General features: G+C 41.8%; 1 protein-coding gene across 1 annotated transcript in view; it reads left to right on the forward strand.

Moving 5' to 3' along the window:
* nek10 (NIMA-related kinase 10) overlaps window positions 1-27,332 on the forward strand; it is a 265,380-nt gene that overhangs the window by 174,663 nt on the left and 63,385 nt on the right. The window contains exons 23-28 of the mRNA XM_080206316.1: window positions 3,747-3,822; window positions 6,198-6,327; window positions 12,803-12,873; window positions 22,873-23,086; window positions 26,229-26,406; window positions 27,112-27,198. Of these exons, the coding sequence (XP_080062442.1) occupies window positions 3,747-3,822; window positions 6,198-6,327; window positions 12,803-12,873; window positions 22,873-23,086; window positions 26,229-26,406; window positions 27,112-27,198 (756 nt within the window). The remainder of the gene's footprint in view (window positions 1-3,746; window positions 3,823-6,197; window positions 6,328-12,802; window positions 12,874-22,872; window positions 23,087-26,228; window positions 26,407-27,111; window positions 27,199-27,332) is intronic.

Below are 27,332 nucleotides of genomic sequence, written 5' to 3' on the forward strand. Positions count from 1 at the left end.
CAGCTGTACAAAGCTCTGAGATATCTATGGTACTGATCTAGTTATCAGGATTCCTTGTATAATTCTTGTAGCCTAATGTGAAAAGGGCTTTGATTCAGTTAATGTTCAAATGGTGCCTAAGCAATGAAGTACCATTATCTCAGCATTAGCCATGAATCCTCCATTATGCAGCTATTTGGGTTAATTTAAAAGGTTTCAGAAATTTGAAGAAAATAATCTGTGTATCTTGTGTCTGTAAAATGTGGAGGGGGCTAGCATGGGAGAATGTGGTGACATATGTTCAAGTTTGCTATGGAAAGCCTCTGCACATGGACATTTGAATATTACAAATCTGTCAATATACAGAGAACCATCCATGTCAGCAGTCTCTATTACTCCTTGTTTGACTGAAATAAGAACATAAGAAATAGGAGCAGGAGTAGGCCATCTAGCCCTTCAAACCTGCCCCGCCATTCAATAAGATCATGGCTGATCTGTCGTGGCTCAGTTCCACATTCCCGCCCTCTCCCCATAACCCTTAATCCCCTCTCTTATCAAAAACCCATCAACCCGCGTCTTAAAAATATTTAGCGAGGTAGCCTCCACCAATTCCAGAGATTCACCACCCTTTGAGTGAAGAAGTTCCTCCTCAACTCCGTTCTAAACCACCTCCCCTTTATCTTGAGGCTGTGCCCCCTAGTCCTACTATCCTTTCTGAGCGGGAAGAGTCTCTCCACCTCTATCCGATCCATCCCATTCATCATCTTATACGTCTCAATGAGATCTCCCCTCATTCTTCTAAACTCTAACGAGTACAAGCCTAATTTATTCAGCCTCTCCTCATAGCTCAACCCCCTCAACTCCGGCATCAGCCTAGTAAACCTCCTCTGCACTCCCTCCAAGGCCAAAATATCCTTGCGTAAGTACGGCACCCAAAACTGCACACAGTACTCCAGCTGCAGCCTCACCAATGCCCTATACAGCCACAGCAAGACCTCCCTGTTTTTATATTCAATCCCCCTCGCTATGAAGGCCAGCATCCCATTCGCCTTCCTGACCACCTGCTGCACCTGCAAGCTGGGTTTTTGCGACTCATGCACAAGGACCCCGAGGTCCCTCTGCACTCGCCTGCTGCAGTTTTTCTCCACGTAAGTAATAATCCTTCCTACCATTATTCCTACCAAAGTGGACCACCTCGCACTTGCCAACATTAAATTCCATTTGCCAGTTCCTGGCCTATTCGCCCAGCCTATCTAGATCCTTCTGTAGACTCTCCACACCCTCCGCACAATTTGCCGTTCCACCAATCTTGGTGTCATCAGCAAATTTCGACACCCTACACTCGGTTCCCTCCTCCAGATCATCTATATAAATGGTAAATAGCTGAGGCCCCAGCACCGACCCCTGGGGCACTCCACTAGTCACCATCTGCCAATCCAAATAGCACCCATTGACCCCCACTCTCTGCCTCCTATTTGACCACCAATCATCTATCCACGCTAACACCCTACCCCCAACTCCATGTCCCCTGACCTTCTGCAATAACCTCTTGTGAGGTACCTTGTCAAACGCCTTCTGAAAATCCAGAAAGACCACATCCACCAGCTCTCCTCTATCCACCGCCCTAGACACATCCTCATAGAACTCCAGTAAATTTGTCAGACACGACTTCCCTTTAACGAAACCGTGCTGCATCTGCTCTATCAAGCAATTTCTCTCAAGATGCCTCGCTATTTCCTCCTTGATGACGGATTCTAACATTTTACCTACAACAGACGTTAAACTAACTGGCCTATAATTCCCTGCCTTTTGCCTGGCACCCTTCTTAGACAACGGCGTAACATTAGCCGTTTTCTAATCTTCCGGCACTTCCCCGGAATCCAGCGACGTCTGGAAAATAACCACCAAGGCATCCACTATCACCTCCGCCATTTCTTTCAGAACCCTCGGATGCATTCCATCCAGTCCTGGGGACTTGTCCACAATCAGCCCCTCCAGTCTGTCGAGCACCGCCTCTCTAGTAACAGTAATGTCATTAAGACCCTCCAGTCCTACCACCTTTCCATCGCTAACACCTGGCAAATTATTCACGTCCTCCTCCATGAAGACCGAAACAAAAAAGTTATTCAAGACCTCAGCCATGTCCCCATCCCCTACCACTAAGTCCCCCTTCTCATCCTCTAAGGGACAAACGTTCACCCTAGCCAGCCTCTTCCTTTTTATATATTTATAAAAACTCTTGCTATCCTTTTTTATACTAAGCGCTAGCCCGGCTTCATAGTTTCTCCTACCCTTCTTTATCAACTTCTTTGTCAATCTTTGTTGACATTTACACCTCTCCCAATCCTCTTCTCACCCACTACTCTTAGCTACTCTAAATGCCTCCGCTTTTAATTTAACACTTTCCCTCACCTCCTTCGTTATCCACGGCTTATTACCTCTCCTCCTACGGTCCTTTTTGACCATCAGAATAAGAAGTTTCACAACAACAGGTTAAAGTTCAACACGCTTATTTGGTAGCAAAAGCCACTAGTTTTTAGAGCGCCGCTTCTTCATTAGGTAAGTTCTGTTCACAAACAGGCCATGTAAAGATACAAACTCAATTTACAAAATAATGGTTGGAATGCGAGTCTTTACAGGAATCAAGTCTTAAAGGTACAGACAATGTGAGTAGAGAGATGGTTAAGCACAGGTTAAAGAGATGTGTATTGTCTCCAGCCAGGACAGTTAGTGAGATTTTGCAAGCCCAGGCAAGTTGTGAGGGTTACAGATAGTCTGACATGAACCCAAGATCCTGGTTGAGGCCATCCTCAGTATGCAGAACTTGGCTATCAGTCTCTGCTCAGCGACTCTACGTTATCGTGTGTCGTGAAGGCCACCTTGGAGAATGCTTACCTGAAGATCAGAGGCCAAGTGCCTATGACCGCATGACTGGAATGAGGCAGGCCTGTTGGTTTCAGTGGCAGTGTTTGTTGTAATTACGTTTTTCAGTATTTAACTGTCGCCATGCAAGCTATTTTGTGCATCACTAAAACTACGAGTGGATTTTTACAAGATTTTTTTCTAAGTGTCCTGCTAGCGTGAAAACAGGAGAGTTCCTGATCTGTTTTTAGGCCGAGTTTTCATTCCCAATCTTATGCACTTAGCTGTTAAAAAAAAAGCTAGACTATTTCTATCCATTGCAGGCAGTGGATGGGTCTTAACTCGCCGGACAGCCTGTAGCTCAGATCAGAACCACAAACTATGCAAACTGAGGTGGGTCCAATGAGTAGGGAAATTTCCCAATAACCATTTTGGTTTCCAAAATCCAGCCCTTTGTCGTACATCTTTTCTGGCTTTAGCGTTGGTAGAAAAAAAGAATGGGTTTTTCCATTGGTTTATAGATGCTACCCATCTAAGGGTGCTACAAGTCATAAATTTGCTTTGTATCATATGTGCTGGACCACAGTCTAAATGTCTGCAACCTTGGTGTGATTATTGGAGAGTTCCTATAATCACATATTACATGTGACACTTTCTTATACTTTAGGTCCTGTCTTTATTTTCAAATTAACTTTAAATATTGCGTGGACAAAATGATTTCAAAAAGGTACGCATGTTACTTACTTAACCTGCATTTTCACCAGCAAATTTTCCAATAACCTCTATTTAACACAACAACATAATAGTATTGACAAAATTTATATTATAAATTGTAGCATTCAAGTCAACTATTTTTTATGTACATGTTGTTACTTATATTTATTTATTGCATGTTTTGATTAAAGCTGATTTTGGCCTTGCAAAACAGAAGCAAGAAAACAGCAAAATGACTTCAGTTGTTGGGACTATATTATATTCCTGGTAAGCATAAAACTGGAATTTAACGAGAGCTTTTTTCTTTGATCTTGTAAAACTACAGGATGAATGTACTTTATAAAAATTAATGCATTTTCGAGTTTTCTTATTGCAAATGATTCTACAAATTTAGGTTTGATATAACCTTGAAGAAGCTGCTTAAATTGTTCAAATAACAATGCGGTATCTATTAATTTATTCACATTAACTCCATGTTGTATACAGCTTCAGTCATTTGGTCCAAGCAACAAGCAACACATGAAATGAAGTGGCATTTTGTTTGCCTGCTTTATATGGGCAGGGTGGGTTCACCAGCTATGTTCACTGATTGCAGGAATCTTGATGCCTTCTGATTTGGACTTTGGGGCTAAAATCAGGATGCTCCCCGGGCATGAGGGCAATCGGGATTCACCTGATCGGACCCGGCCCATTGACCTTGATCAGGTTCCCACCCAAAGTGGGCGGCAACCCAATTAATATGTAAACTTTTTAGCAGGTTTGAAGACCCATTCTCTGGGCCCTGTCATGCAGACAGCCTCCAGCAGGAATTACATGGGATGGGCTGCGGTGTTGGTCATTGTCACCGTGTACCTGTCATGCTGGACCCCCAGCAAAAAGGGGCATCCTTCCCCCAACACTCAAATAAGGAGTCACCCCTCCCTCCAGCATGACCCAGGCATGAGTGTGAACCCCCTCAGGCCCTCTCCCCTGCAGACTCCCACTCCCCCTCAGACTCCCACTCAATCCCCAACCCCTCAGATCCCCATTCAACTCCTTTCCCCCACTTCAAACCCCCATTCAGGCCACACACCTTGGCAATGCCAGTGGCGCTTTAAAAGATGCTTCCGTTCACTGTTTAATGGATTTCTACTCAGTCTCCAGGCATTTCCTTTCATGCTGGAATGCATCTCAAGTATCTCCATTGTTCCTAATTGCATGTTTAGATAGACCTCAAGTCTGATTGACTGCTTTGGTTTCTTCAAGGGGATAAGTGGTTTAACTTTGTATTTTGCAGACCATTTATTCCTTTTGAAGAAACCAACACACACACCCCCATCCATCCCATGGGGCTCTAAATGAGCCCATGACACCGTTGATTGCTTTGTTCACAAGAGTGGCTGGGTTCTGTGGCCTCTGCCTCCCACACTCATTAAAATGACCAAAAGTGGCCACCAGCTCACTCGATAGCCATTTTGTTTCCTGTCCCAATTTGATTCCAATCAGAATCATGAAAATGCAGTTCCATATTTCTGAAATTCATTCATCAGTTTCAATTAGGAATGCAGATCTAAGTTTTTCTCAAGGAAATATTTGGCTTCAGCTTCAGATGTCCTTAGGTTTTAAATACCTTATAACAATGTGAAAATTTCCTAATGCACAGAAGGAAAAGTGTTGCAAAAATAGTAATAATCCTGGCAATAACTAAACTTAGAAATAGCAGTGTCATGGAAAAAAGTGGCAAAATATACCATGGTTGACTTAGGGTCATGCTGATGGAAAGTCGACCTGCAGTTTTTTTTAATCATCAGAATTATAATTTTAAAATATGAAAAAAAGACAAGTGAACTCTTAACTTCCATTTTAAGACAGTATGGAAAATGGTGGCTTTGATGCCGAAGTAGGTCTCAGGAGAATCTATTATTTATGTGACATTTACTTTGTAATAGAGAAAATTACTAAGTAATATTTTCCGATGTGAACGTAATCATAAACACAAGCAATGAGTATACCCACAAGTGCATATGAAATGTACTCAAATTAATGTCTTTTTTGTTGACTTCAGTGTGAAGCAATTGAACAGGAAAGTTATGCCAGATATCTCTCTCAAATAATTAAGACAAATCTCAGAGGGCCAATTGTTGGAATTTTAATAGATTCATTGTTGATGTGTCTGTATTAAAGCGTTGGTTAATTTATTTCACACGTACTATTATCTGCACAACAAAAGTTAACCACAATACCTTTAACCAAAGTTTAAGAATATTAAACAAGGGTATTGATTTAACCAGAGGTCTAATTAATCATATCTTAAAAAGGATTTATTCATGGGTAAAAGCGTAATACTGCAGATGCTGGAAATCTAAAATAAAAACATGAACTGCTTGAAATACCCAGTAGGTCTGAGGGAAGGGAAACAGCATTAACATTTCAAATTGCTGACTTTTGATCAGAACTGAAAAACATTTGAGTATCATTTTGAAACAAATAGTTATTTGGTAGTACAGAGCTTGAGTATCACTGGAGAAAGAAAGACATTTTATCAAATTTTACATCTTTTACTTATCAGGACATTTCACAAGAATACCATTGTACCATATAATTCATAATGATAGTAAATTCACTTGTGCACTCCATTTACCAATGGCTGTTATCACATTTAGTCCAGAAATAGTGAAGAGCGAGCCATACGGAGAGAAGGCAGATATCTGGGCTGCAGGATGCATCTTGTATCAAATGGCAACTTTGAATCCTCCATTCTACAGTAGTAACATGCTCTCCTTGGCAACAAAGGTAGGAATATTAATTCGTCTTTCAGTATTACAAAAATAATTCTCAAAATCAAAGCAGCAAATGAAAGCTATATCATCCTGTCGCAGTTGATGTGACCATTATCAGATCTGATTTAATTAATGATTATAAAAATTGTAAATGTATCTTTAAAATGTACCACTGGCTAATGATATTTCACTGGCTTTGAAGTACCTTGGAATATCCAGAAGTCGTGAAAGGTTTCAAATAACAAATTCCCTTCTTCCTTTCTTCCTCCATACTTCCCTCCCTTAGCTGATAGTCCCTAATTATTCATTTCTCCAGACAACCAAATCCATAACAAATGCCTGTGGCATAAAATCACAGTTTTTAAAAATATTTAATTTTTTTTCATTTCCAATCTTACATTTTTGCTTTGGCCTCATTTACTGTTGCAATCAAGCTAGATGGATCTCAGGAAGTTATTTTGCTTCTGAAGACCTTGGAGCTAGCTGATCTGAATATTAACTTCAGCAACCACACACCAGAGCTTTCTCCCCCATTTACCTTCCATGTCTCTCATGTATTCATGCTCCTCCCTATTTTAGAGCTGTTGGATTTATCTTTGTTAAGCAGTTTTCCTAGATTAACCGATAAAATCTTTCACTTTCCAACTTAAAAAAAAATGCTGAGATTTTTGTTTCTACTTATTCTTTCATGGTATGTGGGCACCGCTGGCAGCATATATTACCCATCCCTACTTGGCCTTGAGAAGGTGCTGATAAGCTGCAGTAATTCAAGAAGACAGCTAATGTAGTGTAGATACACATATGATGCTGTTAGGAGGGCAGTTCCAGGATTTTAACTTGGCAACAGTAATGGAATCGTGATATAGGCTGGGATTATTCGGCCTCTCCCACTGCCAGAATTTTTCAGTCACATCCCCAGATGGAGCTGAAAGCTCCCAGCCATAGTTCCAAGTCAGAATGGTGAGTTGTTTGGAGGGATATCTGTAGGTGGTGATGTTCCCATGCATCTGCTGCCCTTGTCCTTCGAGGTGGTAGAGGTCACCAGTTTGAATGGTGCTGTCAAAGGCTGAAGTGTATCTTGTAGATGGTATGCACTATTGCTACTGTGCATTGGTGGTGGAGTGAGTGAACGTGCATTGGTGGTGGAGTGACTGAATGTTTAAGATGGTGGATAAGGTTCCAATCAGGGGATTGCTTCTTGACTGTTATTGGAGCTGCACTCACCCAAGCAAGTGGAGAGTATGCCATTAGATTCCTAACTTGTGCCTTGTGTACTGGCTTTAAGCCGTTAGATGGTGAATTAGTCGCCACAGAATTTCGAGCCTCTGACCTGCTCTTATAGTCACAATATTTATATACCTGGTCCAGTTCAGTTTCTGGTCAATGGCATCCCCAGGATGTTGACATTGAGAGATTCAGTGATGTCAAGGAGGTGGTTAAATTCTCTCTTCTGGTGATGGTTATTATTGGGCATTTGTGCAGCGCAAATGTTTTTTGCCACTTATCAGCCCAATCCTGAGAATTATCCAGGTCTTCTTGCATATGAGTACAGACTACTTCAATATCTGAGGAATCGCAAGTGGTGCTGAACATTGTATAATCATCAGCGAACATCCCCACTTCTGACCTTATGATGGAGGGAAGGTTATTGATGAAGCAGATGAAGTTAAGGCTTATTCTAAAGTTCCTAAAGTTTTGTAAAGTTTATTTATTATTAGTCATGAGTAGGCTTACATTAACACTGCAATGAAGTTACTGTGAAAATCCCCTAGTTGCCACGCTCTGGTGCCTGTTCGGGTACACAGACGGAGAATTTCACATGGCCAATCCACTTAACCAGCATATTGGAGGTGCCACTGTTGTTTTAACAGCGGGCTTTGCCAAGTCTGTTTAACTTAGCCATAGCATTGATATTATCCCATCTCCATGTTCCTCAACCAATGACAAAGTGAGGCTGCCAATCAAAAGGTTTCTGATTGAAGTAACCCTACCAGGAGTTAGACTGGCTGAATTCTAGATTATGAATAGCTGGAGTGTTGAGCTCCAAAGTGGCAGCACTGGCAATATATCAGTGTTACACATTAGTGAATGTTGCAATTTGCCTACTCTGCATTCACCAAAATTGACATCTGGTGCAATCAACACCAGAGTGTACATGTATGGCATTTAAGGCCAAATGACAAACAAACCTCTGAAGAAGTGTTTACTATTATTCAAATTGGATCTGGAGTGAGTAGTGGAAGCTCATGTTTGAAACAGATAGTAATTTATTTTAAATGGTCTGGAGTTTGCAGTGGTAAAACTGTCAGCATTTGCTATCGTGGCACAGTGGTTAGCATTGCTGCCTCGCGTTGCCAGGGACCAGGATTTAATTCCTGGCTCCAGTCACCGTCTCTGCGCAGTTTGCAAGGGTTTCCTCCCACAGCCCAAAATACATGCTGATTAGGTGCACTGGCTATGCTAAATTCTCTCACTGTACCTGAACAGCTGCCAATGCTTGGTGATTAGAGAATTTTCACAGTAACTTCATTTCACTGTTAATGTACACCTACTTGTGACACTAATATATAAACTTTAAACGTTAATTTTTAATTAGTCCATTGAAACTGTCAGCAATTTCAGGAACGTGCATGTGTGTAGAATAATGTGGAAATGCAGAAGTCACTGTCAGTGATTCAACGCTTCTCCTAAAGGGTGCGCTGAAGATACTAATTTTATTTATGTAGGAAGCAAAATTTCACAACTATGATTTTTAAGAATCCACATTTTTAAAAAGTTTAAAATGAGAATTTTGTTCATGATCTGAAAATTCTAATTAAAAGTGAGGGATAAAATGCTTTTAATTTCCTGATGTGCTGTCTGAGAATACTTCAATGTGACTGGCTGATGACCCTGTTTACTGACAGCACTACTGCAACAGGCCTGGAGATTCTCTTGAATTAGCAGTTGATTTAAACTACCATCAGAAAATGGAAAAGCTTTGCCACGGGGCTTACTAGATCTTTGTGGGCAGCTTGGATACTAGAGGAAGGTTTTTCACGCAGAGGGCCGTGGGGGTATGGAACGCACTACCAAGTAAGGTGGTGGAGGCAGGCACGTTGAATTTGTTTAAGGTTTACTTAGATAGACACATGAGCGAAACAGGGATGGAGGGTTATAGTAGACGGTATTAAAAAGGGTCAGAGCCTCAGGACGACACTGGGAATGTAGTATTACGTGTTAATGTTTTTGTCTCTTTTAATCCACAAGTGTCGGTCCACCTTGTTGTCAAACGAGGGGCATGCACACAGTGGGTCGTGCGTGGGCTGCTCTTGGAGGTTTCGAGAATGGCCTAGTACTTTGTGTCGCTGTGTGTGCTTAATCCTGGACCAGCAGACTGGCACCACAACAGCTCAGTGACTATCACTGCTAGCTGTGCAGATACATGGATTTGGGCCAGTGTCTGTGGGAGTCTACGCATTCTCCCTGTGGTTACGTGGGTTTCCTCCGGGTGCTCTGGTTTCCCCCCACACCCCAAAGATGTGCTCTGAGGCTGATTGGTGTACCAAATTGACCCTACACTATTCTCCCCTGAATCTGGCTACATTAGGGGTACCATTCACATACACATGGGGCAGGGTAGGTGTAGGAAAATGCTTTGTTGAAATGGTGGTGCGGGCTCTTTGGGCCGAAGGGCCTGTTTCCCGTGCTGGGTTGTTCTTTGTTCTTCTAGATCAACATTGCTTCATTACTGATGGCAAAATCCAACCCATTGTGTGAAAGTCCCCTGGATGATTTTTCAATGAAACAATGTGCATGACACTAAGGTGCATTCACTTAGTGTCCAGGGTTTTCAGCAGAAAACATTGGGCCTGAAGTTATTTCAAGGTGCAGAATGTTAACAGTATTTTCAGGTTTGCTAGCCCTCTGTACTGTAACCATTTTAAGATTGTCTAATTCTATTAGTCTGTCAGGGGCTTTTGAAGGCTATTTTTGCCTTCAGTTTTTTTTCCAGTGTTGGCATCATTATTGGCACTTGTGGGTTTCCTCATCAGAATCATCGGAAAAATGGAAAACTGACCTCACAGAAAAAGGCTATTTTGTCCATCATGTCTGTGTCACCCACAAGAGAACAATGCAGCTGAATCCCACTTTTATTCTCTACGTCCAGGGCCCAGGAGGTTCCAACACATCAAGTGCCTATCCAAATAAACATGCACAAGGATTTTTGCTTCTGCCACTATTTCAAGCAGTCAGTTCCAGACCCCCCACCACACTGTTTTCACCCACAATGTCTCTTCAACACTCCTCTAATCATTCTGGCAAATACTTTAAGTCTATACCCTGTGGTTATTGATCTCTCTGCTAAGGGAAATCGATTATTTTTATTTACAATGTTTATGTCCCTCATATTTTTGAACATCTTGATTAAATTTCTCCTCAGATTTGTGTTTCAAAGAAAACATTCCAAATCATTTCTCATATCTAAAATTTTCCATTCCTGTTAACATCCTTGTAAATCTCCTCTGTGTGCTGTCTGGTTTGATCACACCCTTCATTTAATCTAAGGAACAGAAATGTACATAGTACTCTAGCTGAGATCAAATGGTGTTTCTTACAGTTCTAATTTCCTCTCATATCCTATTCTATAAGAACATAAGAACATAAGAAATAGGAGCAGGAGTAGGCCATCTAGCCCTTCGAGCCTGCCCCGCCATTCAGTAAGATCATGGCTGATCTGTCGTGGCTCAGTTCCACATTCCCGCCCTCTCCCCATAACCCTTAATCCCCTCGCTTATCAAAAACCCATCAACCCGCGTCTTAAAAATATTTAGCGAGGCAGCCTCCACCACTTCAACGGGCAGAGAATTCCAGAGATTCACCACCCTTTGAGTGAAGAAGTTCCTCCTCAACTCCGTTCTAAACCGCCCCCCTTTTATCTTGAGGCTGTGCCCCCTAGTCCTACTGTCCTTTCTGAGCGGGAAGAGTCTCTCCACCTCTATCCTATCCATCCCATTCATCATCTTATACGTCTCAATGAGATCTCCCCTCATTCTTCTAAACTCTAACGAGTACAAGCCTAGTTTATTCAGCCTCTCCTCATAGCTCAACCCCCTCAACTCCTGTGGCAAATAAAGGCAATAATCCCATACGTCTTCTTAACCACCTCATTTCATCTGTGATTATCAATCACACGATCAATGATCATCTGCAAACTTCTTCATCATCCTTTCTCTAAGTTAGTTTAAATCATCTGCAACAATATTAGGCAACAGCACTAGAAAGCCTCCACACTGTGATATCAGTCCTGGCTCTGTTGAGGGGTAAGCTATGTGACTTGTATGAAATAGTCACAATGCCTCTGGAATATAAATCCCTTTGCTAGCAACTATCCAACTAATTATTCAGCTATACTATGCATCTATTTTTATATTCATTAGCATGTGGCATCTAGCATAATTGTGAGATTACTACCTCATGAGGAACTACTTTCAGTTCCCAAAACTCTGCCTCGAGACTTTTGTTTCTATCTATATCTTTGATATCAATTTGGACTACAACCTCTGGCTGTTTGCTCTCCTCCTGCAGAATGGTCTGCAGTCATTTAAGGACATCCTTGACCCTGGCACTAAGGAAAGAACTTACCATCCTGGGATTACATCTGAGACCACAGAAACACATGTCTGTTTCCCCAACTACTGAATCTCCTATAATTAAAGCTTTTTTCATCTTGTTCCTGGCACCGCTTTACAGCTGAACTTACCGTAGTGTTGAGGACTTGACTCTGCCTTACTCCCACAGGAACCATTCGATCACCGGTTTTCAGAACCGAATACTAAAAACAGAGCAAGTCGTTTTAAGCTTCTGCTGGGAGGCTATCTCCACTGGGCTGCAGGGCTTGGACTAAGCAGGAGGCTGCTCCCTTGCTGGGAAGATCCCTGAAAATTCCTCCTCATTCCCCTATTAGTCTTCATGATTATTACTTATTGCCATACCTGCCATTGCTGGATATGTAGACACTTCCAATATTCATACTTCCGACTAGATCAGATACATTCAGTCCCCATCCTGATATTGAGCCTTCTTATTTATCTGCAACTTCCATCTCCAAATCCACCTCATGGGTCTTACAAAATTCTGCCCATGGAGTGCAAATGGAAGCTCTTTTATTGATTTGAGTGCATAGCAGCAGATCCCCAATATTATTTGTGTAAATGTGAATGCTTAACTAATTACCATCCCCTCCCACACAACTACATCTCTGGTATAACACTTCATATTAATGATCCCCACTGCTTTTCACTCCCATCACTCTAGCCCTTCCTAGATATGCAGCTAGAAACATTATACAAATCAGTTTGTTAGAGAGTAAAACGGGGTGAGCAGTTGTTCATTCGGGTGGGATTTGCACCAGTTCTTAGCCACTTCAAACTAATTTTAACTGTAGACAAAAAGCTTTTTTATCTTTTCTTGCCTACAAATAATTTTTGAAACTTTATTTCTAACAGATTGTGGAAGCAGCATATGAACCAGTAAAAGAAGGACTCTATTCTTACAAAGTATTAGGAACAATCAAAAGGTAAGAGTATAAGCTAGTAGTGTTCTATCCTTCCTTTTTGTGCCTTCTCCAACATTTGAGATGATCATAGCTGATCTCTTACCTCAACTCCACCTTATTTTATACATTGGTATCCATAAATCTACTCTCTGGGGGCGATTTTACCATTTTTATTTTAAGCGCTGAATCTGGGCACAATTCAGCTCCAACTTGGAAACCTGTTCTCAGGCGCTCTCATACTCACTTAGCCTGGAAAAAAAATCGTGAGTTTGAGTTGTGCTGTGGGCAGGGCTTATCACATCCAAAATGCTGCTGCTCTGATTGGAGCCTTCAACTGCACATGGGCAGTGGAAATAAATTCGAAAAACACTCCTGTCACAAAAAGTGGATAAAGCGGCCTGGGAGTGATGGCCCCCACAGATATTGCCCCACCCTCACAACATAACTGTCCTCCTTATGCACCCACCTCCTGCTACTGAGGCTGATCTCGACCCTCTGCCCCCCTCCCTCCCACCGACCACTCAGCGTGGAGGTGGTTCCCCCGCTTCCCCTCCATTCCAGAGATCTATCTGGCCCACCTTCCTCCTCTTCCACTCCCTCCCCACCCACCCACCAACACACACACACACCAGCAAACGATATGGCCTTCCCTCCCACCACCAGAGAATCATCTGACCCACCTTCTCCTCCCTAACCCCATCAGAGAATGATCTGGTCCACCTCCTTCCCCCCACCACCACTGATCTGAGTCGGAGAGCCGCCGAAAGCTCTGAATTTACCTCTTCAGCAGTTGGAGCACCCAAAACAGACCTTTGCCGAGCATGTCTGTTTCACACCGAATCTGGATGGGTGAAGGGGGAAGTGCAGGTAAGATTGGGTGTCCAGCTCATTGTCAATTTAAATGCATGCAAATGCATTTAATTTGACGTTGCACCCGTTTTGGGTGCGGTTTGGATCTTGGCCATTTTTGGGCCTTGATCATCTGGGAATCTGCACGGGCGCGGATCGCACGATTCACCTCACGCCCACTTTACCAAGTTTTTGCACCCAAAAACGGGCGCGACGCAATGGTGGAATCAGGCCCTCTGTCTTGAATATATGCCACCATTGAGCATCCACAACCCTCTAGGGTAAAGAATCTCAAAAAGCTATAACTCTTAAGTAAAAATATATTCTCCTGATCTCCGTTCTAAATGTCCAATCCCTTATTCTGGAACTGTGGCCCCTGGTTCTCGACTTCCAGCGCAGGAAAGAATTAATTGATCCTAGAAATCAGTCTAGTGAACCTCTTCACATATCTCCAAGGCAAATATATTTTCCTGAGGTAAGGGGACCAAAATTGTACACTGTATACTCCAGGTGTGGTCTCAACAAGGACCTGTAAAATTGCGGTAAAACATTTTCTCTTAAACACCAAGCCTTTGTAATTGTTGTCCTATTTGCTGTTCCTGTACAGCTGTTAACTTTGTGGTTCAATGTACAATATCCAGGTCACTCTGAGTGCTGAGGGCTTATTGTTCAATTCTTATGAAAAGAGAATTCTTGAATCACACTGACTTTTTGTCTATAAAAATCACAAATCCTCAAGGCTGCATGCACCAGAAAAAAAATTTTTAAAAAAGCATAAAATTACTTTTAGACAGAGTTTAAAAAGCAATCTAACTGACCACTGTGCAGTGAATCTTTATCCAAAATCAATAGAGAAATGAAATACACTTGTGGAATGACATCCTTGAGTTGGACGGAGCAATGATTCCTATTGTAAATTAATATCTAGCAAGGAAAAATTGGAAGTGGAAATGGGGGCTGTGGTCTCCAACATTGGAGAGCAGACTTATGATTGCCTCTGGGTAGTACTCAGTTCCTGAGCTTAGAAGACATGAAAGCCCTGGTGGCCACATATACGGGGGAACCATTGCAGATAAAGGGCACCACAGTGACCCTCATGACTTACATGCAGCAGTCAGCTCAACTTTGACTCATCATTGTATGGGGACAAGAACCTGCCCTTATGGGGGAGATTGGCTCCAGCACATTGGACTGAACTGGCTGGAGATCTTCAGGCTAGGTGCAGCGGGACTGTAAAATTTCATGAGTAAGTACCTTGAAGTTTTCTGGGATGGGTTTGGAAAAATATGGGCAACTAAAGCTAAGATCTACGTCAACTCAATTAGAGCAAGACTAGTTCCATAGTCCCTTATGGAAAAAGCACAGCAGGAACTGGAACACCTGAGAAAGCTGAGCATAATAAAACCCATACACTTCATAGTGTGGTTTGCACCTGTTGTTCCTGTCCTCAAGCTGGGTGCCGTGATGACACAATGGTTAGCACTGCGGCCTCACAGCTCCAGGGATCCAAGTTCAATTCCAACCTTAGATGACTATCTGTGTGGAGTTTGCATATTCTCTCTGTATCTACATGGGTTTCCTCGGAGTGCTCTGGTTTCCTCCCACAGTCCAAGGATGTGCAAGTTAGGTGGATTGGCCATGCAAAATTGCCCCTTAGTGTCCCAAGGTTTGCATTAGCCAGGGGAAATATGCTGAGTTATGGGGATAGGGTGAAAAAGAGGACCTGGGTAAGACACAGTCAGAGTTGATGCAGACTCGATGGGCTGAAAGGTCTCTTCTGCACTCTATGGATTCTATGAAGTCAGTCCAACTTTGTGGAGACTGTAAGCTTACTGTCAATCGGGTAATACCCCATGTCCCAGATTAAAGACCTGTACGGCAGGTTAACTAGTAGTTAAGCATTCTCTAAATTGGACATGAGCCACACGTAACTTGAATTCCCAGAAGTATGTGACAATTAATACGCACAAAAAGCTCATACGAATACTCGCCTGCCCTTTTGGGTCTCCCGCAAGTGTCATTTTTCAATGGGTAATGGAGAACATACTCCATGGATTATTTCAGGTAGCAGTGTACCTGAATGATGCTTTGGTCAAAGGAACTTCGGAACACAAATAGCTGGTAGGAGCTCTACACTTATGCCACAGAAGTGGTACTTTGTGCATTTTGTAAATATAGAGTGTTGGTGACAGAGGACTGGCCTTGGCAAAATTATTACACATAACTTCTGGAGAATTATTTTTATCAGCATAGAAGAAAACTTGCATCTCTGCTTTGCAGTCAGCTCAAGAAACAGAATTTGTGTTTCACTTGGGTGTTGATTTTTATATTAGGTCATCCTAAAATCATGAATGGTCTTGACAGATTATTGTGGGGTGAATGTGGAGGGGATGTTTCCTCTTCTGGACGAATCTAGAACTAGGTGTGACTGCTTAAAAATAAGGGGTAATTTAAGACAGGGATAAAGTGAAATTCTCTTTCTCAGAGGATATTGAATGTTTGGAACTCCCTTCCTCAAAAAGCAGTAGAAGCAGTCATTGAATGTTTTAAGGCAGAGGTAGATAGATTCTTGATAAACAAGGGGCTAAAAAATTATCGGGAATAAGTGGGAGGTTACAATCAAATCAGCCATGATCGTATTGTATTGAGGGATCAGGCGTCAGGGACCGAGTGGCCTATCCTGCTCCTAATTCATACGTTTGTATTCAACTTACTTTATTGGGCTATTCAAAAGAAAAGGCTCAATACTAACAACTTCAGGATTTTTCTTGACCTCTGGAGATGAGGTGGCTGATGTTAACTAATGATGAACATCACTGGGGTGAAAAGACCATCAACCCACTGTAATCAATAAGAGACGTGAATCCTTTTAGCTGTTACTTGAATTTCATTAGAAAAAGATATGTAGGTAGTTTGCTAATGATGGGCAACTCATTGAATTAAGGGCCTGATTTTCATTAGATTTGGTGTCCATTTATACTTCTGGCACTTGAAGAGGGTGTCATTTTACTCTATTAAAGTTGTCATAATTTGGAGATTGGGGTAAGAGACGTCTCATTCCAGTGCTCCAGCGTTCACTGATCATGCAATAACAATTTTGGTGGAGCAGAATGGAGCTCACCAACAGATCTATTCCAGAGGAAGCTGCAGCAGACTTGGAGGTAGATGGCAAAGAATGTAAGGTTCAACTACATCATCCTTAGGACGTGGATGCAATACTGCAAAATACTAAATCACTTTGTTAAGGCAACAAGGCTGAGAATGATGGTTTGGTGTCTCTATTCCTCAAAGATTTTTCCACAATGCTTCCACCACACACTCTTCTCTAGTCTATACACTTCCATTTTCAGTCCTACTTGCTTCTCCAATCACCAACCCATTCAGGCCTATCCTTTAAGAAAATGCAGTTATGAATTGGCGAAAAATGCAACAATTACAAATTGTCGAAAAAAATCCATCTAGTCACTAAAGCCCTTCATAGAAGGCAACCTCCTTTCCTTAGTTGATCTGATCTCTGAATTACCCCAGAGCCATTGCAGTATGGTTAATTCTTTGAACTGCTGTCTGAAATGACTTAAAGCACCTGCGTTATATCTAAGCACCATGAGAAAGTAAATAAAATAAAACTGGACAGATCACCTGACCACTCTAGTCATCCGATTCATGACAAAGAAACTTCTAACCCATCTTCTGAAGATATATGCCAAAATTGGGAGAATTGTCACATGGATTAATCAGGCACCTGACAACTAAAATCGTAGACTTCTCCATCCATATACCTGTATATATCCTGTCTAATCGGCAGGTCAGACTCACCCAAGGTGGCAGCACTGTGGTAGACAGAAGACAGTGGCCTTGGGAGTCTTCAATATTCACCCTAGACCTCATGAATTCTTATGGAATCAGGTCAAACATGGACAAAGATTTCCCACCTCCCTCCCTCAGCTGTTAGATCAGTGCTCCTCCCTGTTAAAAACCATTTTAAAAAAGCGCTAAGAGTAGCAAGGAAATTGAGTTCAACGTCAGTCAGTACACCATTAGTGATTGAGCCGGCCACTCCTGAAGGACGTAACAGCCTGAATCAGCCTGCAGACATGGTGAAAGAATCAGTATGAGGGAAAACCTACTTGACCTCATTTTCATCAGTCTACCAGCTGCAGATGTCCATGACAGCCACAGCCCTGGCAGCTCCCCAACAAAGTGAAGAAATTGCCCAAGTATCATCCAGCCACAAAAGGTAGAGCAAATCCAGTCTAGCTAATTACACCCTGTTAGTCTAGTTTCAATAATCAGCAAAGTAAAGGAATGTGTCAGCAACAATGCTGTCGAATGTCACTTTCTTACTGTATGCAGTTTATGTTGTTACAAGATCAAAACTTAAAGTTGGCAGAAGTTGGAAACTCCCAAGTCCTGATAGGCTCTGAGAGTTCTGGCTATGCGTAGACTGGCAGGAAGCAGCTCACACACAATCTGGTGCTGTGTAGCTCTTCAGGCTGAGAATGGACTCAGTGCCCTTTGCAAGAGATAACTGGTGTGAATATTCTGATCATGTTACCAGGGAGTAAAATGCCACATTGGGGAACAGTCCAGGGGAAGGGTTCAAGGAGAGGTCCAATGGAAATGTCCCAGACAGAGAGAATTCTCAGTTAAGAAGAATTAAACAGAGGGACATAGAAAGAGGCTCAAAGCAGAAAAGGGCTGCAGTTGATGGAGTTTACACAATGGGGTCTTGGGAGCAGCCCTGATGATCTAAGATGACGGTAACTCATGCTATTGGGATGAAGGTATTCCTTTGGAGCAGTAGTATTCTGCTCAACCCAAACAGAGTTGAAGTTGTGCTTGTGAGTTGCAGACTGCAGTTCCAGGGGAATGGAGTCTTGGGAGCTGAGATTGTAATCCTATGAAATAAAAGTAAAGTTTCAAGTTTATTTATTAGTCACAAGTAGTCTTACATTAACACTGCAATGAAGTTACTGTGAAGATCCCCTAGTCGCCACACTCCGGCGCCTGTTCGGATACGCAGGGGGAGAATTTGGCATGGCCAATTCCCTTAATCTGCACATCTTTGGAGTGTGGGAAGAAACCCACACAGACACGGAGAGAATGTGCAAACTTCACACAGACAGTGACCCAAGCTGGGAATCAAACCTGGGTCTCTGGCGCTGTGAGGCAGCAGTGCTAACCACTGTGCTGCCAAAACAAGTGGATTGTTTTGAGACCATCCAGGTTGGAACAACATTTTGAGAGAATAAGAGGAGGTCTCCAGGAACTGAAATCCTTTGTGAGAGGGATAGTGTTTTAATAAAATTGGCTTATTCATAGGCTGGAATTTTTATGCCCATCCACAGCTGCAAGCAAGAATGGAGAATTTGGCCAAAATTCTGTTCACTGCAGCAGGACCATAGAATCCGCCCAGCATGATCAGCCAGAAAATTCCACCCATAGTGTTTACTGAGGTCTGGGTTTGTTGTTGAGAAATCTAATATCAGTCTTGTTTGCATCTGCCATTTACTGTGCAGTGTGGTGAGTTTGACCATGATTTCCCTGTTTAATTCACATGGACCTGAATGTTCACGTATATGATAGATATTATAAATTGTCTTATCTTTGACTTTGTGTAGTAAAGTTTATTTTTGTTTGTTCAAAACCCATGGAATCCTGTGTCTTTATTCTTTTAGCAAGTTGTCTTGAATCTCATGCTTTGTCTACTTCAAAATGTTACTGGTTCTAACAGATTATACCAAAAACTTGGTGGGGGGGTTGGTGGTGGTGGTGGTGGTGGTGGTGGTGGTTCAGGATCATAAAATAATTCCACTCTGGACCCCATTGGAAACTTGATCCAAACAAGGTTCAAAAAGTTGAATTCCAGAGGTAAGGCAAGAGTGATATCAAGGCAGTATTTGACCGTGCTCTGGTAAAATTAAAGTCACTGCGAAGCAAACCCCGCACTGACTGGAGCCATACCTAGCACGCAGTAGAAAATGGTTGAGGTTGTTGGAGACCTATCATCTCAATCTCAGAATATTGTTTCAGGATTTCCTGAGTATCGAGTCTTTGGCCCAACCATCTTCAGCTGCTTCATCAATGACTTCCAGTAAAGTGCAAGGTCAACACTGGGGATATTTGCTGATGATTTAAATATTCATGTTCACAATTTTCAAATAATGAATCAGTTTCTGTCCACGTGCAGCAAGACCTAAACAGCATTCAGGCTTGGACTACTAAGTGAAAAGTAATATTTGTGCTACAGAAGTGTCAGGCAATTATCATCCACAATGAGAGAATTTACATTTACGTTAATTGGATTCCCTGCACCCTTCTCCTTAGCATTAATATACTGGGAGTCACTATTAACCACAGACATAATTGGTCCAGTAAAGAATTAGTGTGAGCTTCAACAGTAGAACAGAGGTTGGATATTCTGTGGCAAGTATTTCTCCTTCTGACTGCCAAAAGCCTTTCCAGCACATTACAAGGCACGTCAGATTGTGGTGAATTATTGCTTGGATTACTTGCTTGGATTAGTGCAGTTCTAACAACATTCAAGAACTTGAAACCATCCAGGACAAAAGCAGCCTGTTAATCAGTACCCCATCAATGCTTACTCTCTCCATTACATGGACTGGATGTGTACCAGCATACCAGCAACTCAGCAAAGTTTTGACAGCATCTTCTGTATCAGTGATCTCTAACACTTTGAGGGACAAGAGCTGCAGCTGCATTGGGACCCCATGACTTCCAAGTTCCCCTCCAAACCACACAACATCCAGATTTGAAAATAATCACTATTCTTTCATTGTCATGGAGTCAAAATCTGGAAGTCCCTGCCTAATAGCATACAGACAACCCCAATTCTGGAGGGCAGCTAGGAATGGGTGATAAATGTTGGCCTGTCGTGATTCCCATATTCCCTGAATGAATAACAAAAGCAAAACTTATTTGCTGCTACCCTCAAAGCAGGGATAGGCCACATTCTGTTTTTACCTCAAAGTTGTAACTGGAAAGCATTTAAATCCTCTGCAAACTGCTTTCACTTTTTGCATATAATCACTTCCTATCCTGCTCACAACTTGCTAATCTCCTTCTCCACATGCCCATTATATGAAGCTGTCTCATACACCTGCAGATCACATTGCAACAAACTATATCCAGGATGAAGCAACCTGCTTGATTGGTACCTCTCTACATGGAAGTGCAGTTGTGACATTTTTTATACCCTGATGTTAGAAATGAAGTCTCACAACACCAGGTTTATTTGGTAGCAAAAGCCACTAGCTTTCAGAGTGCTGCTCCTTCGTCAAGTCAGTGGAAGTTCTGTTCACAAACAGGGCATATAAAGAGACAAACTCAAATTACAAAATAATGATTGGAATAGGAGTCTTTACCAGATACAGACAATGTGAGTAGAGAGAGGGTTAAGCACAGGTTAAAGAGATGTGCATTGTCTCCAGCCAGGACAGTTAGTGAGATTTTGCAAGCTTAGGCAAGTCGTGGGGGTTACAGATAGTGTGACATGAACCCACTGTCCCGGTTGAGGCCGTCCTCATGTGCGGAATTTGACTATCAGTCTCTGCTCAGTGACTGTGTCATTGTGTGTCATGAAGGCCGCTTGGAGAATGCTTACCCAAAGATCAGAGGCCGAATGCCCATGACTGCTGAAGTGTTCCCCAACAGAAGAGAACACTCTTGCCTGGTGATTGTCAAGCGATGTTCATTCATCCGTTGTTGTAGTATCTGCATGGCCTCCCTAATGTACCATGCCTTGGGACATCCTTTCCTGCAGCATATCAGGTAGACAACGAGTCGCAAGAGTATGTACTGTGTACCTGATGGATGGTGTTCTCACGCGAGATGATGGCATCCATGTCGATGATCTGGCACGGCTTGCAGAGGTTGCTGTGGCAGGGTTGTGCGCTGTTGTGGTCACTATTCTCCTGAAGGCTGGGTAGTTTGCTATGGACAATGGTCTGTTTAAAGTTGTGCGGTTGTTTGAAGGCAAGAAGTGGCGGTTTGGGAATGGCCTTGGTAAGACGTTCATCTTCAATGACATATTGAAGACTCTGGAGAAGGTGTCGTAGCTTCTCCGTTCTGGGGAAGTACTGGATGACAAATGGTTCTCTGTCCACCGTGTCGCACGTTTGTCTTCTGAAGAGGTAGATGCAGTTTTTCGCTATGGCGCATTGGAACTGTCGAAGGATGAGATGAGGGCAGCTTTCAGCGTCTGGAGGTGTCTGTTGTGACCTTCCTCATCTGAGCAGATCCTGTGTATATGGAGGGATTATCCGTAAGGGGTGGCTTCTGTAACGTGGTCAGGGTGGAAGCTGGAGAAGTAGATCATCATGAGGTTATCATGCGGTACAGTGGGATGCTGAGGTGACCGTCCTTGATGGAGATGCGTGTGTCCAAGAATGCAACCAATTCCGGAGAGTAGTCCATGGTGAGATGGCACTTGTTGATGTCATCATATAGTTGTCTCAGTGATTGTTCACCATGAGTCCAAAGGAAGAAAATATCATTGATGTATCTAGTGTATACCATTAGTTGAAAGTCCTGTTTGAACATGTGCATGAAGGTGTTGCCATATTGAGATGCAAATTTGGTCCCCATGGCTGGATGAAGAACTGGTTGTTGAAGGTGAAGACATTGTGGTCCAGGATGAGGCAGATGAGTTGTAAAATTGCATCTGGAGACTGGCAGTTGTCAGCATTTGAGATGGAGGCAGGAGTGGCAGCTGCTGTCAACAGGTGAAATTACCACTACCTCTGCCTCTCGTGTCCGGATTGTAGTTATTGTATTCTACACTTGAAATAAAGATATAAAACATTTTCAGTGTTGGAAGTGGAACCATAGTTGTTTCCAGACAGATTTCAGGCCTGGAACATCTAAGAAATACAATTTTTTCCACTTTTAAATTGTTCTTGCTGGGCAATTTTATTCAATTATGCTAATATATCATATTCTTCAATTTTGTTCATAGAATTTTGAAAACAATACTCAGCAACCATACAGGATATTTATGCTTTCAATTACAGTGTATTATGTGATGCTGGAATGTGCACAATATGTAGGCATACATGTGTATACCAAAGAATATAAAACTTTAAAAATCATTGCATTTTTACTTAGAAACTCCATTTTGTTTTTGTTATATAAATTAATCAATTACTACAGGTGTTTGACCTCTGATTCAGAAGCACGACCAGATGTTGTAGAAGTAAGTGCGATGATTTCAGATATTATGATGAAATACATGGACAACTTATGCGCAATGCAGATAATGATGGAGAAGAAGCTTGATCGGGAGAGAAGGCGCACACAGAGATATTTCATGGAAGCTAACAGAAATGTAATGACTTACCACCACCAAATCTCCCTGATGTCACATGTAAGCATCCTAATCTTCTTTATGCAGTATTATGTTACAGTTGTAGCCTGCTGTGGTCTGTGCAGAATTAGAAAAATATTCAGTCATGATGTCTTTTTGTACAAATCCTGTTTTTTTATTTGCTGTTTACATTCTCATCATATACTTTTTGTCATCAAGTTTAAGTCTCAAAGATAACTATCTGGAAGGCAGTTATGTTGAAAGCCAATAGTGTTAATTATCCTGTTCTACATTTCATAATCAGAAGCAAATATAGGCTCATGTAGTGAGGCCCAGTGAATTTGCTGCAGTATTTTTAAATTTCTTAGCTGGCTTAATAGTTCAATTCAGTGTTTTAATACTTGTTCAGTAATGGAGCTTGCAAAACACTTAGAGTTATCCTGTCATGTTCACATACACAATTGGCTAAAGTTGGTAAAATAAATTTTCATGCAGTATAAAATATGTAATTGGTATAATGTTATGGGTCTTTCTGTACTTTGGTTATTGTTACAATTAATATAATGGATTTATAGAAGTTAGTGTTTGCAAGATCTTGTGAATAATGTGGTATTTCAGTAAAAACTGAGTTTGTTAAATATAATGGCCTTACAGACTACTATACTGTAAAATCTGGTGGCGATATAGGAAGGAATTATGGAATCGATTCAGAGGCCGGTCACAGCACAAAAAGCGTCCAGTTGGTCCATCAAGCCCATGTGTGCTCTCTGCAAAAGCGGTTTAATCAGTTTCATACCTCTAGCCCTTGCCTTTTAGCCTACAATTGTTTTCCCTTCAAGTTCTTATCGAAAGCCACAATGAAACCTGCTTCCACTACCCTTTCAGACAGAGCATTCTTGATTATAAACATTCACAGCATAAAAATGATTTTCCTCATGTCACCTTTGGTTCTTTTGCCTATCACTTCTTTTGCCAATCTGTGTTCTCCAGCCCTCAACCTTTTTGCCCTTGGGAATAGTTTCTCTTCATCTGCCTGTCATGACCCTTCATGATTTTGAGCACCTGAGAACAGTCTCAGCTTCTCCAGTCTATCCATGAGCTGAAGGCTCTTATACCTGAAATCATTCTCATTAATTGTTTCTGCACCATCTCTAAGGTCTTCACATCCTTCCTAATGTATAATCTCTAAAATTGAACACACTGCTCCAATTGTGGCCAAATCCACGTTTGACAAATGTTCATCGCTCTATGCCCCATTCATAAAATGATGTGGATGTGCCGGTGTTGGACTGGGGTAAACACAGTAAAAAGTCTGACAACACCAGGTTTTAGTCCAACCGATTTATTTGATAGTAAACGCACAAGCTTTCGGGCCCAAAAGCTTGTGTGTTTACTATCAAATAAATTGGTTGGACTAAAACCTGGTGTTGTCAGACTTTTTACGCCATTCATAAAAAACAGCATCTCTTATGCTTTTTAAACAATTTCCTCAACCTGTCCCACCACCTTCAATATAAAAATAGAAAGTGCAGGAAAAGATTAGCCAGTCTGGCAGCAGCTATGGACAAAGAGTTGACATTTTGAGTCCAATATGATTCTTCTTTAGATCTGTCATATCTCTGTCTAATATATGGCAATGTATTAAATGCCTTTTGGAAGTTCAACCATCACATTATCTCATCAAAAGTTCAAATTATATATGTTTCTGTGGATTAATTGTATATGTCCATTAATGTGCTTTAGGTGCTGCTGGGGTGAATGGAGCTGTTAGCTAATTCAACTGACCAGCAGCTCCTGAGGTCAGCATTTGCTGCCCAGTAAGGGGCAGAAATCCCACAGGCTACCCATTTAGCCCACCTAAAGCATTGAGTTTCCTTAAAGGAAGATTAACTGTTCTTGTGGCTATTTGTATATATTCACAATACAAAACGCATTCATTTTTTCTCTTATCATTTGTACATGAATCATAAATGCAGGGCAGAGTATTACTTAGGCACAGACAGCTTGTCACTCCCCCCCACCTCATCTGCCCAGATGCAAAGAAGTTGTGAAGCTGACCCATTGCACACTGGCCTGCCCCACAGCCATAAAGCAATGTGGGTGGGCTAAATAGGTAACCTGTAGGATTTCCACCCATCACTAAGCAGCAAGTCCTACCCTCAGGAGCTGCTGGCTGGTTAGATTAGACAAAAGCTCCATTAGCCCCAGATGGGCCTGGAGCACATTAATGGGCATTGCCAAGACTGGAACGGGGAAACTGAAGATGACCCAATGGACTCCTGGAAACAGGTAAGTCCAGTATCTTGGGAAGGGAGGCTTGGGAGGTGAGAGAACGGGGGCAGCAAGGGTGATAGAATACCTGCTGCCTTAAACCTATCTTGGAGGAGAGTATTCCCTGATCCCCAGTAGACAGACTCCCCCGTGCGCACCCCCCCACCCCCATCCTCCACTTCTTTCCCACACTTTGAAGAATTTGTTTAAAAAATTGAAAACATGAAAACCTCAAGATCAGCTGGAAAGAATGGGACCTGGTCTGATGGTAATGAAGGATAGGCTGGGCCATGAAGTTACAGGCCATCGAGTTGTGCAATTCTAGTGCCCTTGACTCACAGTGTATTATTGATGCCCAATTTTCATCTGCTAAATCTGTTAATCTATCCTATTTACCATGGTGGTAGTGCCACACAACAGAATGAAGGGTGTAATCAATGTGACAGAGCTTGGCTTCCAGAAGTGCACTGGCCACTCCAACGAACGTTCTCATGACAAATACATCTTCAACAGGTAGAGTGAGGAGGACAAAGTCATGAAGATGCTTCCCCCATTTTGGCTTGCTCACCAACTGCTACATGTTCAATCTGACATCTGTATCTTTCAGGACCCAGCATCCTCAAGGCTCACATATTTTCAGCCATCACCGCATTCTTCACTTTCTGGTTGGCCATCTCTGTTCTTTGCTCTCGGCAAGGTGAAACGTGGAAACCAATCCAGGAGATTCTTCACAGCTACTGCCCATTCTTTTTATAATTTAATGTTTCACTGGGGAGGTTTCCTTTGATCCACCAAATATAATTTATATGTTCAATCATACATTATACATATCTTCCACAAAACTAAGGCTGCAGTATGGAGTTGCTATATTGTGTGGTAAAATGCCAAATTATCTTCCTGCATTAATGTTTACCTTCTTGAATTAAAGCAGCACAATAAGTCAAATCTGGGAAGCAGCATTGGAACAGCCAGTCTAAAAAGTGAGTCGTCAGAAACAAGTGATAATCCATTAGATGACATACACACGCTGCATGTTAAAGATGGGAATGAAATACTGAATGATGCAGTATTTCTTGAGAACATTAATTCTGCAGAAAACACAGAAAAAGGTACAATTGAGATTCTTAACAATATTGAATGGGTAGACATGTAGAGCTCTAAATGGTTAGCCCATCTAAAATGTTACTTAATACAGAATTAATACAAATAATTTGGTTACAGTATATGTTGTAAATGTTGATATCGAAAACATGAATGGCCAAATAATAATTCAGAATTTTTTCATACAATTAGAATATAATAAAATACAATGTTAGTGTTTTAACAAAAAAGAAAAGCACTGCACAGGAATAGGCCTTTCAGCCCTCACCAATCAAATATTAATGATCTATTTTCACAGCATCTTTAAAGATATAAGTTATTACTTTAATGATCATACTTGTAATGTAAAATGATTCTCAGAGTAAGGGGAAAACCATTTTAGAGCGAGAGGAAAAGGAGGAATTCCTTCACTCAGATGCTGAATCTTTGGAATTCTCCACCCGAAGGTTGTGAAAGCTCAGTCATTGAGCCAGTTTGTGACAGAAATCGATAGATTTTTGGATGCTATTGACATCAAGGAATATGGGGATAGTATGGGAAAGTGATGTGAGGTAGATGATCTGCCATGATCTAAATAAATGGCAGAACAGACTCAAGGGACTGAATGACCTACTCCTACTTATTTGTTCCTATGCTATTTACCTAAGATATTAACATTGCTCTCGTATGCCCTCATTTTAAAAAGTGTCACTTTTCTTTCTGTTGTATTGCAGACATATATGCAGAACTGGATGATGAATTGAACATTTCAGATCACTCCAGCAGCTCCAGTCCTAGCCCCATAAAGGATTCTACCCTGAGTAAGTGTAATAGGAAAAAACATCAATCTTGATTACTGTCACTAGAGAGGTAGTGCTTGATAGACTAACGGGACTAAAGGTAGACAAGTCCCCAGGACTGAATGGAATGCATCCCAGGGTTCTGAAAGAAATGG

Source organism: Carcharhinus amblyrhynchos, chromosome 2 (assembly GCF_965287045.1).
Source record: "Carcharhinus amblyrhynchos chromosome 2, sCarAmb.v2.hapA, whole genome shotgun sequence".
Classification (NCBI taxonomy): Eukaryota; Metazoa; Chordata; class Chondrichthyes; order Carcharhiniformes; family Carcharhinidae; genus Carcharhinus; species Carcharhinus amblyrhynchos.